This window comes from Nothobranchius furzeri, chromosome 10 (genome assembly GCF_043380555.1).
Source record: "Nothobranchius furzeri strain GRZ-AD chromosome 10, NfurGRZ-RIMD1, whole genome shotgun sequence".
NCBI classification, from domain to species: domain Eukaryota; kingdom Metazoa; phylum Chordata; class Actinopteri; order Cyprinodontiformes; family Nothobranchiidae; genus Nothobranchius; species Nothobranchius furzeri.
The window spans coordinates 39,964,589-39,979,588 of record NC_091750.1 but is presented as its reverse complement, the minus strand read 5'-3'; the positions used below and the strand labels follow the sequence as shown (position 1 = coordinate 39,979,588).

The following is a 15,000-nucleotide window of genomic DNA, read 5'->3' as shown; positions in this document are numbered from 1 at the left end:
CTTTGAGCATCGATCAGCTGACCTGTGATGAATGTGAAGCAGCTCTGGAGAGCACGGTTGGAGGTGGAGCTCGTTGCCGTTTGCAGATTGAATTTGTCTCATTAATGACGTCGGCGTTCATCAGCTGCTCCTCTGGTGCTTCGTTTTGTTTCTGCCTGCATGAGAAAACCGGCCAGAGGCCTGCTGATGATTTTAATGGACTGCAGCTTAAACCAGCGCCGCACGGACCCGTTTCCAGTGCTGGAGGAGAGTAAACCCCCTCCTCACCGGGACCTTCGTGCTCTCATTCTGGTGATGAACAGAGGAAGCTGAACTTCTTTCATCTTCTAACGCCGAGTTACAGGAAGACATTGTTCTATGTTTGATGTTGAAACGTATCACTGGATGGGAGGTCTCCCGTCTCATTCTCATGGAAAATACAATCCAGCGTTCAGAGCGTTGATCGTCTGACTTTTATTTTGAAAGTTTAAACTTGTTTTTGAAGTTTAACGATGGTTGTGTTGTTGACATCATCAGAAACAAACGACTTGATGAGCCGCTGCTCTGACCACTGTTATTCTGATTAAAGTTGGCCTCCACAGCAGTCTGGATTATTTTTATTTTCATGCCTTTCCTTATTTACTGTAAGGAACGTGTATTAGAAGTAAGGAATAACCTGAAAAAGGTGTTCTCTGAGCCGTTTCTGGTTGTGTTTGTAGTTGTGTTACAATCATGCAGATTTAGTGTGTCTTTGTTTGTTGTGTGAAGCTCTTTGGGACTGACTGAAGCACTAGAAAGTGCTACATGTGTAAAATGAATGATGATGATGATACTCACTAGATGCCCTGGCCACCTCAACTGGCTCCTCTCGATGTGGAGGAGCAGTGGCTCTGAACAGCTTCCGCACTGAGTTGATTGATTTAGTATTGGAGAGCATCTGGAAGGGAAGTGTGACCCTGTTGTTGATTTTATCCAGAAACAAACACAAAATGATCAAAATCGTCTGACATGAAAATCAGCAGCTAATGTCTGAACGTAGTAATAATAATAATAATAATAATAATAATAATAATAATAATAATAATAATGATGATGATGATGATGAGGAGGATATTAATAACAACAACAACAATAATAACAATAACAATATTAATAACAGTAATAATAATAACAACAACAATAACAATAATAACAGTAATAATAATAACAATAATAATAGTAATAATAATAACAATAATGATAACTATAATTACAACAATAACAATAATAATAATAATAATAATAATAATAATAATAATAATAATAATAATAATGATAATAATAATAGCAATAATAATAATAATAACAATATTATAATAATAACAACAACAATAACAATAACAATAATAATAATAATTATAATAATAACAACAACAATAACAACAATAATAATAATAATAATAATAATAATAACAACAACAACAATAACAGCATTAATAACAACAACAACAACATGACAATATTGATAATAACAATAATAACAATAATAATAATATTAATAATTAATAAAATCCATCATCATCACTTTCATCATCACTTTCATCATCATCACCATCATCATCACAATCATCATCATCACCATCATCATCATCACTTTCACCACCATCATCATCATCATCATAATCATCATCATCACTTTCACCATCATCATCATCATCATCATCACTTTCACCATCATCATCATCATCATCACCATCATCATCACCATCATCATCACCATCATCACCATCATCATCATCATCATCATCATCATCATCATCATCATCATCACTTTCATCATCATCACATCATCATCATCATCATCATCACTATCATCACAATCATCATCATCACCATCATCATCATCACTTTCACCACCATCATCATCACAATCATCATCATCATCATCATCACTTTCACCATCATCATCATCATCACTTTCACCATCATCATCATCACCATCATCATCATCAGAATAATCATTGTAATACATTTTTGATGGTCTATTTCCCGGCTGCTGTTGCACAGGTGAAACCTTCGTCTCCTTTAGTTTGGGTCTCCTTGGCGTCCGTAAGAATATTCCTGCCTCGGTTGGATTATTAATCACTCGTCTCAGTGGGATTTATGGAGGACATATCCGAGAACATGCAGGCGCTGGAATATTGATGTAGTTCTAGCGTTGAGCTTGCTGAGGAGCAGCAGGCGTGTTAAAGTGTGAGTTGGGAGTTGTCCCACAGCTGCTTTTATTCAACCCTCAACAGCTTCACTCTGCATGAAGCAGGAATCCTTCTGGGGTTGTCTCTCCTAACGAAGGCACCAGGGAAGTTCTGGTGCTGGTTCAAAGTAAAAAGCTTTTTTTCAGGATTGTTGAACTCCGAGGTCCCAGCTGTCAACTCGATGTCTTCAGAGACACGATGTTTCTGTCCTGTAATGTCTCATCTGTCCTTGTCTCACCAGAACCAGTCATCATGGAGGCCCGAGTCCTGCCGGGAGTGTACCTGCCACGGCGACGTGCCCCTCTGCAGCCCCGTCCGCTGCCCAAACCTCCAGTGTGACTTCCAGAGGGTGAGGACGTTTACCAGGAAACGCGTTAGGAATTCAGGATTGGAAAAGAAGATTTGATTTGGGTCATCTCAGAAAACAGAAATAAACAAGAGGTTTCAGGTTATTTATTTAAATAAACCTCATGTTTCACGTTTCCACAGATGGATGCTCTAACACACTTGATTCAGGGGTTGAATCACCTGTGCAGCAGCTCACCAGGCTCTGCAGAAGCAGGGTTAAAACTAAAACCTGCAGGATACCGGCTCTCCTGGCCCGGAGTTAAACAGTCCTGCTGTAGACTCTTATTGTGAAGGCAAGGCAGCTTTATTTGAATAGCACACGTCTTACACAGAAGCTACTCAATGTGCTTTTCATTAGAACCATTCAAATCAATGTGACAGAAAATACAATTAAAATGAAAAAGAAAGTTAAAGGGTGAGCAGCTACAGCGCAGAAGGTAAGAACATTTATCCAAAGGCTGATGAATACATGAAGGTTTTCAATGTTGATGTAAAAGTTACTAGAGCTGGAGCAGATCTGAGGTCATGAGGAAGCTGATTCCATCTGTGAGCAGCATAGTAGCTAAAAGCAGTTTCACCTATTTGGTTCTGACCCGGTTCTGCCAGCTGACTGTTTCCTAAGGATCTCAGAGCTCTATTGGGTGTATATACAGGAATGAGATCGGACTTGTATTTTGGTCCCATGCCATTGAGATATTTATAAACTAGTAGTAGCACTTTGAATTTATTCTGTAATTTACTGGTAACCAGTGTAGAGATCTAAGAACAGGAGTGATGGGCTCCGTTCTCCTGGTTCTTGTTAAGACTCTAGCAGCAGCGTTCTGAACAAGCTGCAGTTGCTTCACAGCTTTTTAGGAAGAACAGTTAGGAGACCATTGCTGTAGTCCAGCCTGCTGGAGATGAACACGTGAATGGGTTTCTCTGGGTCTTGTGTGGACATGAGACCTCTGAGTCGTGCTGTTTGATGAAGATGATAGAACACTGATCTAGTTCTAGCTTTAATGTAACCATTGAAGCTCAGGTCTGAATCAGTTATGACATCAGGACTTCTAACCTGGGTCTTTGTCTTCATTCCTCTGGATCCGAGCTGAGCAGTAACCTCCATCCTGTCCTTCTGATACCTAAAGACAATAACTTCAGTCTAGTCTTTGTTTAACTGGAGGAAGTTTGACTGCATCCAGTCATTAACTTGGTCCCAACACTGACAGAGTGAGTCTAGAGGACCAGAGCTAGGTAGATCTGGGTGTCATCAGCATAACTATGATAGGTAATGTTGTTATTGTGTTTGTGACCTGACCCAGGGGGAGCATGAAGAGATTGAAGAGCAGTGGTCCCCTAGGAATTTTTCCAGCTGTGTCGGTGGGTGGGGGGTGGGCGGGGGGGCGGGGGGGGGGGGGGGGGGCTTGGGGAGAAATTATGACACGTCTCTAAAACCCTTTTCAGATAGACATTCTGGAATATGTGTGGACAATTCAATCCGGTTTTTAACCGGAACTGTGTTTGCAGACACTTGGTAAAGTAAAATGTTCTAGTGCAGAGTGGAGCCAACCCATAGAAGCACTGATTTGATCTCATTTCAGAGAAAAACAGAACAGGTCAGATGCACCTAATAAATAAAATTACTAACAAACTGATTGTGCCCTGAGCAATTTTATGACCAAATAAAAACAAATAAAATCAACATTAATTGAAAAATCATCTTAAATAATCAAAATCTCAATTTCAGTCACAATAATCTTGATTATTATTTTTGCCATAATCGAGCAGCCCTAAATAATAGTAATAGTAATAATAGTAATAATAGTAATAGTAATAGTAAAAGTTATGATAATAATAATAGTAATAGTAGTAAAAGTAATGATAATAATAATAATAATAATAATAATAATAATAATAAAAACTATAATAATGGTAATAGTAATGATAATAATAATATAATAGTAATAGTAGTAAAAGTAATAGTAATAGTAAAAGTTATGATAATAATAATAGTAATAGTAGTAAAAGTAATGATAATAATAATAATAATAATAAAACAATAATAATGGTAATAGTAATGATAATAATAATATAATAGTAATAGTAATAGTAAAAGTTATGATAATAATAATAGTAAAAGTAGTAAAAGTAATGATAATAATAATAATAATAATAATAATAATAATAATAATAAAACGATAATAATGGTAATAGTAATGATAATAATAATATAATAGTAATAGTAGTAAAAGTAATGATAATAATAATAATAAAAATGATAATAATAGTAATAGTAATAGTAATGATAATAGTAATATAATAGTAATAAGTAACATGTTGGGTTTCAGCCAGTAACCAGATAACAGAACAGAAAATGAGAGAAAAGGCAGATTGAGTTCAAACATTTATGTTCACGTCTGAAGCTTTTATTTTGTAAATTTCTTTCCTACTAATGTACTAAAAGAAAAATGTCGGTGTTTTTTTAATAAGCAACAATCATCTGACAGATTATTGTGATCACACCTTTTAATTCCACTGTCGTGACGACTGTTCAGTCATTGTGTTCCAGCACCTTTTAAATCCCACAAACATTTTTAAAGTGTTTTTGTTTTATTGAAACTCCATCTGCACTTTTTTTTCTTCTTCATGAATGTACCTTTGAAACCTGAACCTGCAGCAGCAGCTTTAAATCCAATTCCCACGCTGCTTCAAGGCAACAATCAGGTCTAATGAAATCCTCTCTGCTGGCTTCAAATCCAAACTTAATTAAAATGAGTCACCATGCCGTGTGCCACGCTTTTAAACGGGATCTGCTGTCATCTATAAAAACAAATGTTTCTAGTCCTTAACATGAACTAATCGTTCATTCCTGAATGAACACCTGAAGACTACAAGACCTTTTTATTTGTGACGTCTCAAAAATAGTCTGAAAATATCATCTGCTTGTTAAATTTCATTGAAATTCCCTAAATGTGGACATTTTTTGTCAATCTGAAACAACTTTGTATTAAATTTAATAGAATTTCCCAAAAAAAAAGAAAGAAAATGGACATTTACATTTTTCTGTGTTCCATAAAACAAAAAAGCAGAGAGTCAACTGTCATTTTTAGTCTTTTAACATGTTTTAGAGTGTATAAAAAGGTAGTAATGTGGTGGGCACTTAACCCTCCCACTGTCCTAAGGGGTGACCCCGCGAGGAAAGTTGACCATTGAGCAGGTTTGATGGTTTATCCCTTGAGGTCCACGTGGCAGGGGTGAGGTGGTGCTCACTCCTCACCCCTGCCACGTCTTCGTGTTTTCTGGTTGGTCTTGTAGACGCTGAGACTGACGTGCTTTGTGTCTGAGCTGCTGTGGATTAGGGCCCAACACTCCACAGTGGCCCCGTGTTACCTATAGGTTGGTTTGAAACCACTAGGGGCAGAGTTTCTCTCGTTGTGGGCGGGGTTTGTCTGATTGTTACTCTTGACTTGTATTTTTCTTCTTTGTAGCCCTAAAACTCCACCCTACTCTTCCTCGTGTCGTGTGTAAATCGTGTGTTTGCCACTTGCCTACAGGGGGAAAATCTGAGGCTCCCTCCCAACCAGTGCTGCCCCGAGTGCACCTCCTCATCCCCCGACTCCTGCCAGTACGAAGGAGTCACTTACGGAGTGAGTAAACAGCGTGTCCAGTTTTAACAGTGGCTCCTTCTGAGTGTGTTTATATATTCATTCATGGCTTTACTCAAACACATAGCTCCACCCACCCACCATGCATCAGACCTTGTGCTGACGCGTGTCATCGATGGTTGTTTTCTTTATTGTTGGGCTCATTTGGGATCGGATCTTCAGCTCTTGTCTTTGTGGCCTCGTGGAGGGGGCCATCGGCTAGCACACTGCTGCTAACCGCTTAAACATTCTCCCTCTCCTGATAACACTTTACTTTCCTTGACATTGAATGTGCTACTACTAGTTTACCCGTTTAATTATAGATTCACCAGGATAAATACAATAAATAACCGTAACCCTAACACACACACACACACACACACACACACACTCACACACACACAGTGCTGCCAGACTCAGCATAGCAGGATGCAATATCAGAGTCTGAGAGTCTGCAAAGGCAAGACTGCTCAGGCTGCTTTTGTGTAATCATCATCATCATCATCATCATCATGCTTTATTTATACAGCGCTTTCCACCACCCCAAAGGGGGCCCAAGGTGCTGAACAGGAAAAGTTACAAAGACAAAAAGTCGTAAAACCATTAAAAACAAAAACCGGGACACCGCAGACTTCGCACTCTTTAGCCCCGCCCACGTCTGCATTCATAAGGCGGTTTGGCCGGGCGTGGATGCTAGAGTGTAAGTGGCGTATTTCAGCCCAGAGGGATGCGCCCTGGCCTCACATGAGCCCTAAAACAGGGGTAGGCAACCATGCAGCATGTCATGTTTGAGCTTTTTCCTGCTTCAGCACCGCTCACCAGGCCTGCTCATCACCTGCTGACTAACATCAGGTGTGCTGAAGCGGGGAAACCTCTAACATGTGCTGGACTGGAGTTTCATACCTCTGCCTAAAAGCCTTAAGGTTGGAGTCAGGATTCCATCTGCTTAGAGGAAGAAAAACACATCGTTGTTATGGTCAGCGTTAAATGTTGCTTTCCTCACAAAGCATCCAGGGTTTCACGCTGTAATAAGAATGATGATGGGCTCACAGAGAGAAGCTGCGGAGGACGGTTTTCATCAGCATCAGCATCTCTGGCTGAAGACCTGGCGGTCCCCCAGGCCTCTCCTGTGTTTCCTCGGTGCCAACAGAGCATGTTTTAGGGCTCAGCTGCCGTCCTGAGACCCGACCGTCGGACTGTAGGGTTAGAAGAACACAAGCTGCTGTTGCATGTGGAGCAGCTGAAATGAAACTCGTACGTGGTTAAACCCCCAACCCTAACCCAACACAAGCATGCATCACCTGAGCAGAACAAAATGTTTTTCTGTCATCTTTTGTCATTTATGTTTCTGAAAAACAGAAGAACCGTTCGAATCCCGCAGCTCACACAAGAAACTTTGATCTCGTCTAACCAACCAGCTCTCAGGACGACCGTGGTTAGTTGGCAGGGTTCCAGCTGATATTCCTGCTGCTGGACGGGAAGTTTTCAGGCTGCAAAGGAAAACCGATCTGGAATCACACGCCGGATGATCAGAAGGGAACAAAAGGCTCTTTTACCTCTTTAACCCTCCTGTGGGGAGGAAGCCCTCAGATAAATGCTTCGTTAACGCTCGGCGTGATGATGATGTCACACGACTTCCACAGCCTGACACCTCAGACAGACGCTGCGGTGAAAACGCCACCGGGGTGCACAGGAACACGCACAAGATCAACTCAAACCGTTGCAACCAGTAAAGATTCAGTGGAGCATTTGGAGTTAGTGAAGCTGATAAAGTTCATCAGATGTAGATGTTTAATAAAGCCTGACGACTGAGAACCTCTAATGGGAAGCTGAATTATTTAGAGCGGGATCTCTGCTGCACAGAAGCAAGCTAATCGTTAGCCAGCCAGCTAACTTCACAATAACCTTGAGTTTGTCTGTCTTGACTCCTCCCACCCACTGAGAGGGGTGTGTTCATCTGTCGCCCTCGCTCGTGTCTCCCTGTTTCCTGCAGCACGACAGCCAGTGGAGCCCCTCGCCCTGTTCGCGGTGCGTCTGCTCCAGAGGGAGGGTGTCCTGCGCCGCCCACCCCTGTCCACAGCTCACCTGCTCACCGGGCCAGAGCCTGCTGGTCCCGCCCGGGAAATGCTGTCCCAGGTGTGGCGGCAACGGAGGTGAGCGCCGCACCTCATCCATCAAACTTCTCTTAAAGTCACTTAAAGGCTTCAGATCAGCAAAGTAAAAGTTGTTTTCAGTCGAAGACTCCAGCTTTCCAACGTTCCTGGGATTAGGAATTAGCCCAAAACTTCCCAAGCTGTAAGAACCTAGATCCTGTCTGATCCCTGCTGACCCGTGTCACGTTGCCCTGGACGGGTTTCCAGCAGGAAGGGCCTGTTTAAGGTCAAAGGTCAGATGTTCTCCAGGATGTTCTGCTGGAGAACAGAAGTCAGGGTTCCATCACTTTTGAGTGGGTGGTCCAGGTCCTGAAGCATGACCTTCCAGAACGTTCCACAGAATTTTTACCCAGAAGTCTAGTTTAGGTCTTTTAGTCAGCAGGCTCGTGACCTCTGACCTGAAGATGATGCGCTAAGTTCTTGTTCTTCTGTAGAACGGGGCATGGTGCTTCCTGTTCAGACAGGTGGTTTATGGTGTTTATGTGTGAATTAACGGGGGTCCTGGTAGATGTTTCCATCTGCAGCAGAAGCCGACCTCTGGTGGTGTCAGACGCAGCAGCGTGGACCTGAGGGCTAATGACAGCGGCTAGCAGCTAGTCAGCTCCTGCTTTTCCTGAGCGAGTGTGCAGTTTTCCTGATTGTGTTTTTCCTGGTGTGTGTCAGCGTCCTGCTCCTGGCAGGGAGGCATCTACAGGGACGGAGAGGAGTGGAAGCCCACCATCTGCTCCAGATGTTCCTGCAGCAACGGGAAGGTCCAGTGTTGGGTGGTGGAGTGTCCGCAGGTGGCCTGCAGAGCCGTGAGTTTCACCGAAACGTCCTCGGATTAGATCTGAGCTGACCCTGATGTCTCTGCTCCAGTCGTGGATTTATTTGAGATGATCCATGCTCGCGTGGGATTAACTGATGTCTGTGGAGCTTTTCTCCTTTTGACTCGTTTCTTTATTCCGGTGGTTTAGCACAGATTAAAAAGGGTCCAGCACATTTAGCCAGTAAAGGATGCTTCTCACATGATAAACTCTCACAGACCTCTAAATGTCCTCCAGCACGAGAACCTGGTGATCCAGCCGGGCCGCTGCTGTCCTCGGTGTGTGTCCACCCCTTGTCTTTCTGCTGGACACCAGCAGCAGGTAAGCGACGTCCCGCGCCCTCCTGCAGCTCTGAGTTCTGGGTTGTGTCTCTGATGCAGACGTGGACCTCAGTCCAGAGCTTCTGGTGTGAACCGTGGACAGGATGAAGCGACAGCAGCTTTTTACAGCAGGACTAAAATCATTATTTCATAAAAAAAACAGCCCATTAATTCTTTATTCTCTAAGATTTAGATAAAAATAATAAAATCTCAGAAAACGATGTTGCTGATTTTATGTGATTTTATTTCTCTTCAGGTTCTTTTACTTTTTATTCAAACGTCCATTTTTATTTCTATTAGAATAAATCAAACAGGAAACGATTTAATGGCATGTAAACATGTTGATGTTTATTTTTATCAAAGATTGGATAAAATCAAATAAAAACATCTTCAGCTTCAGACGCAAGTCAAACCCTAGAAAGTCCGACGGTGGAGGAGGAGAAACCGGACCTCCTCTCCCTCCTGGACTCAGGCGGGAGACTTTCTTTAACTTCCTCTCCTGAACATTTCCTTCCACATTGGGTCCTGTTAGTAATTCAAACCCGGACAATCAGCTCCAGGTTTAGAACAGAAGCAGGATTTATTTCAGCCCTCCATGTTTTCAGCCTTTAAAGGGAACGCTCTTCTCTGTTTCTCCCCGTGTGTGTGTTGGCAGCACGGAGAGCTGTGGAAGAAGAACACCTGCACCACATGTGTGTGTGACAAAGGTCAATCCAAATGCCACACACACACCTGTCGGCCAGTCACCTGTGATGAGGTAAATACCACCACTGTTCGAATGAGTGCATGGGTCAGGATCACAGTGTAGGGAGACACTGGTCTGCACAGATGCATCTTGTTTTTCCTGAAACACGTTTGCTTCATCGGTGAATGAAGAGAACCGTAAATGTTTCTGAGCGGTGGAACGTGACAGACATGTTGGCCTTAAAGCTGCAACAGCTACTCTCCAGAACAAGCTTAACTCCGACCCCTCCCGTCGGCCATCATGCTTAGGCCACGCCCCCACCCCCCTGATCCTGGAACACACATTCACGGAGGAAATGAAAGTGTGTGTGTGCATCCTACTCATACTTTAATTTGTGATGAAAGTGGAGGTCTGACTTGTCCTTTAGGATCTTGTGAAGGAAAATCCTGTAGTGAAGCAGCAGTTTACTGCGACTGTTCCCAGTGGCGTGTCTAGTGGACGGCTGTCCACTCCTGAGTGCTGTGATTAAATCTGAAATGTTTTCATTTCTTAATTAGATCTTATCAGAAAAAACTAGCCGGTCCTTTGGGGGTCCTCAGGGTTCGGTTTAGGTCCACTTTAGTTCTTGCTCCTCTATAGATTTTACATTTGGTAAATGATCAGTATTCGTTTAGCACCTTCTTAAGCCTGGGGCACCCCGGAGACAGACGCACCACGCCCGCGCCATGCCACACCCGTGCCATGCCCGTACTGCACCTATGCCACGCCCACGCCATGCCCGCGCTACACCCATTCCACACCCGCGCCATGCCCACTCCATGCCCGTACCATGCCCGCACCGCACCCATGCCACGGCCACGCCATGCCTGCACCGCACCCATGCCATGCCCGCTCCATGCCCGCACCGTCATTGTAAACAGAAGCCATTATAATATTATAATAATAATACATTTTATTTGTAAGCACCTTCCAGACCCTTAAGGTTACTGAGGGTGGCTACACGGGGAGTGCAGCACCGCGTCCCAGAAGTGTCATGCCGTGCCAAGGCGCTGAAGATGGCGTGGAGTTTGGAGTACTTTACAACGCAGAACGGATTTACGGCACAAACCCAACCACAGTATTGATAACTTTAAAACACTATTTTATTCTAATAAATAATGTACTCACCCTTTTTTAAATGAATCAGAGTCTCACAAAACAGGACGGCAAGTCTGATCACATAAAAACAAAAGAGCCACTTCCTGCTTCCTGTTCTCACGTCCCACGAGATGATGTGAATATCGCGGGGCTTTCTGAGAAGTGCTCAGCGGCGCGGCACTTCCTGTTTGACATCTTGACTTCCCAAAACCACGACACGCTGCTGAGTGGAGCGTCTGTCATCAGTGTTCCCCAGGCTTTAGAGGTCCTCAACCCCCCCAAGGTGCTTTATGATACAATCAGCCATTCACACGCTGGTGGTGATGAGCTACGATGTAGCTACAGCTGCCCTGGGGCGCGCTGACAGAGGCGAGTCAACCGAGCACAGGCGCCACCGGTCCCTTTGACCACCACCAGCAGGTGAGGCGGGTTAAGGGTCTTGCCCAAGGACACAATAGCAGCATTCACTGGTCAGAGCCGGAATCAAACCAGCAACCTTCTGATTACTGGACAACCCGCTCCACCTTCTGGGCTGCTGCCGTCCCTCAATTTATACATTTTATCAAGAAAGCTCAGCAGAAGATTCGTAGAACTAGAAAACATCTGCACACTCTTGAGAGGACACCGTGTGAGGAAGCCACCTCTCTCCAAGATAATAATAATAATAATAATAATAATAATGCATTGAATTTATATAGCGCTTTTCTAGACACCCAAAGACGCTTTCACACACTCTCACATTCACACACTGCTAGTGATGGTAAGCTACTTGTAGCCACAGCCGCCCTGGGGAGGTATGACAGAGGCGAGGCTGCCATTTGGCGCCGTCCGCCCCTCTGACCACCACTAACACAGGCAAGTTGGGTGAAGTGTCTTGCCCAGGGACACAACAGCAGGATATCCCTGGCGGGAGCTGGAATCGAACCCATGACCCTCCGATCATGAGGCAACCCGCTCTACCACCTGAGCTACTGCTGCCCCACAAGATGACCATCAGGGACCGACTGGGATTTGGTCGAAGGTCCAGACTTCTCAGGACTGGGGTGAGGCCATCCCCTCTCCCAGTGGGGTCTGAAAAAGGGATTGTTGCGTCAGCATTCATGCTCCCAGGATGCTTCTCAACCGAGGGACTTGGCGACACGACAACATCTGCCCAGATGATCTCCTCTCATCATCAACAGTTGGGTGATGATGGAACAGGAAACAAAGCGACTTCAACCACACAGAAATGTGGATCCGTGACCAGGAAACTCTCCAAATCTTAATGTTTGGGTCAGAAACTCCCGTCTGTGAAGGATCTGCTGCAGCACCGCACCCATGCCACCCACTGGAGCACAGGTTGATTGACAGCATGCCACATCTGCAGAGGTCTAGAAAGAGAAGGGTTCATCCATTTTTAATCTGGTATTCTCAGCTCATCTGCACTTTTTAATCATTTAAAATCGAGCTGTAAGATGATTGTGGGTTTTTGGTCTAACTATGCAACACACCCGCTTTCCTCTGTGGAGAAAAGCAGCATCTCTGCAATCCTCTCAGGTTTCTTTCTTTCATCTCACATCTTCTGTTCTCTCGCAGGGTCTGACCAAAGTGAGGCGTCCCGGCCAGTGCTGTGATGAATGTGCCCCTGCCAGGGGAAGCTGCCTATACCAGGATGTAGTGCGTTACCATGGCGACATGTGGAATGGCACAGGATGTGAGTTCTGCTCCTGTAACCGAGGTCAGGTCCTCTGTCGGAGGGCGGAGTGCGGCCGTGTTGAATGCCTACAGGTGAGCCAGAAGGAATACGTTTATTAGTCATTTATTATTGATTATTACACCCCCCCCCCACCCACCCACCCACCCCCACCCTGAAACCAGCCTGTCAGCTTTACTCTCCCTGATTCAGCTATAACACCACGCGGTAGCTTTTAATCCCAATGGGATTAAGTAATTTATTGTTCTGCAGGACAAGGAAACCTGTCTAGTGTTAGCAGCTCAGTTTCAACCTGTTCTAGAGGAGGGACTCGTTTTATAGTTAATCATTAAAGGAGTGGAACACTGAAAACCCGTGTTTAATGGTTACTAATTACTCTTAACGCAGGGGTGCCCAATCCTGGTCCTGGAGGGCCGGTATCCAGCAGGTTTCAGTTTTAACCCTTCTTCAACACACCTGAATTCAATCAGCAGGTGATTAACAGGCTTCTGCAGAGCCTGATGAGCTGCAGCACAGGTGATTCAACCACTGAATCAAGTGTGTTGGAGCAGAGAAACCACAAAACCTGCTGGATACCGGCCCTCCAGGACCAGGAATGGGCACCCCTGCTCTAACGGGTCACACTGAGTGTTTCATGCAGGCTGAACATGAAGATAGTCTCCTACACCTATCTGCTGCAGTAGCTTCTGGTAGAAAACAGACGGTGAAACGCTAGGATAGAAAATCCTGACAGATCTACGTCACACTGTCACTAACATTCATGGACTCACCCGTCTGGACTCACGACGAGGAAGGCTGTTGTTGGTTTAGTCCAGGAAACAGCAGAGAACGTCTCTGCTAGTAGCCGTTAGCATTAGCAACTCCACCACACAGCAGAACTCCTCCAGCCTTGTGTTATGTGTGGAGATAAAACATCAACGTTGCAGAGCAGACCGAGTCAGTGGTAGAGTCGTGTTGCTGTCAGTCAGTTGGAGGACAGATGTCCACATATCAGGAAGTAAGACTCCAGATGTTGTTGTCTGAAGCTCAGCTCTGATGTGGCAACCTTCTAGATCAGGATATTCAGTCCTGGTCCTGGAGGTCCGGTGTCCAGCTAGTTTTAGTTTGAACCAGCTTCAACACACCTGATTTCAACAGCAGGTGATTAACAGGCTTCTGCAGAGCCTGATGAGCTGCTGAACAGGTGATTCAACCACTGAATCTACCCTAACCACTAAAACGGGCTGGACACCGGCCCTCCAGGACCGGGATTGGTCACCCCTGTTCTAGATCCTGAAGATGTTGCACAGAGTACGACTTAAAAAGCGTTCATCCCTACTGGAGACCACTGCAGATGAGACGAGTGACGCACACCTTTAGATAGTGGAGTGGGATTGTTTGTTGGTCTGTGTAAATGTGGTGTCAATGTAAAAATGGATTGCTTTAGCTTCAGAAATGCAACTGGATACAGAGAAGCAGAGATGACTCCAGTCCCTAACAAAGAATCTCGGGCTAGAAACAGACTTTTTCTTTCTTTTCCTGCTTAATTCACTTTTCTTGGTGTGACGCCATATGTAGAATAAAAATAGTCTTTCCTGCAAACCGCTGGTCTATCAACATGCTGAAGCTGCAGTTTTCCCCCCGTATCTGAGCAAACATGGATCCAGAAATCCCATTCAGCACAATTACTGTACTTTTGTTTTCTGTGTAAGGCGAAGCACGAGCCACGCTGTGCAAGGAGCAGTGACCCAGGATTGAACCCGTAGCATTTCCTGTTTCTATGATGTCAACGAGAGAGATGTTCCTCATCTCATAGCTTAGCTCAGTGTCTCCCAACCCTGGTCCTCAGGACACACGGCCCCATATGTTGTTCACGTCTCTGCTTCAGCACACCTGTTTTACATTAGTTCTCCTGCAGGACATCAAGTGCTGCAAATACCTGTTAATCACTCATTCATTAAAGTCAGTGTAGCAGCAGTCAAACACTGGTGTTTAAAATGGCGACATGGAAAACATGCAGGACAGTGGGCCCTGAGGACCGGA

At 44.4% G+C, this 15,000-nt stretch overlaps 1 protein-coding gene across 3 annotated transcripts in view; it reads left to right on the top strand.

The window, feature by feature from the left end:
• fras1 (Fraser extracellular matrix complex subunit 1) overlaps positions 1-15,000 on the top strand; it is a 232,789-nt gene that overhangs the window by 66,862 nt on the left and 150,927 nt on the right. For all 3 annotated transcript variants that reach the window (XM_070555614.1, XM_015960219.3, XM_054730402.2), the window contains 7 exons: positions 2,455-2,562; positions 6,095-6,187; positions 8,178-8,337; positions 9,001-9,134; positions 9,381-9,464; positions 10,119-10,220; positions 12,861-13,052. In XM_070555614.1, coding sequence (XP_070411715.1) covers positions 2,455-2,562; positions 6,095-6,187; positions 8,178-8,337; positions 9,001-9,134; positions 9,381-9,464; positions 10,119-10,220; positions 12,861-13,052 — 873 coding nt within the window. The remainder of the gene's footprint in view (positions 1-2,454; positions 2,563-6,094; positions 6,188-8,177; positions 8,338-9,000; positions 9,135-9,380; positions 9,465-10,118; positions 10,221-12,860; positions 13,053-15,000) is intronic.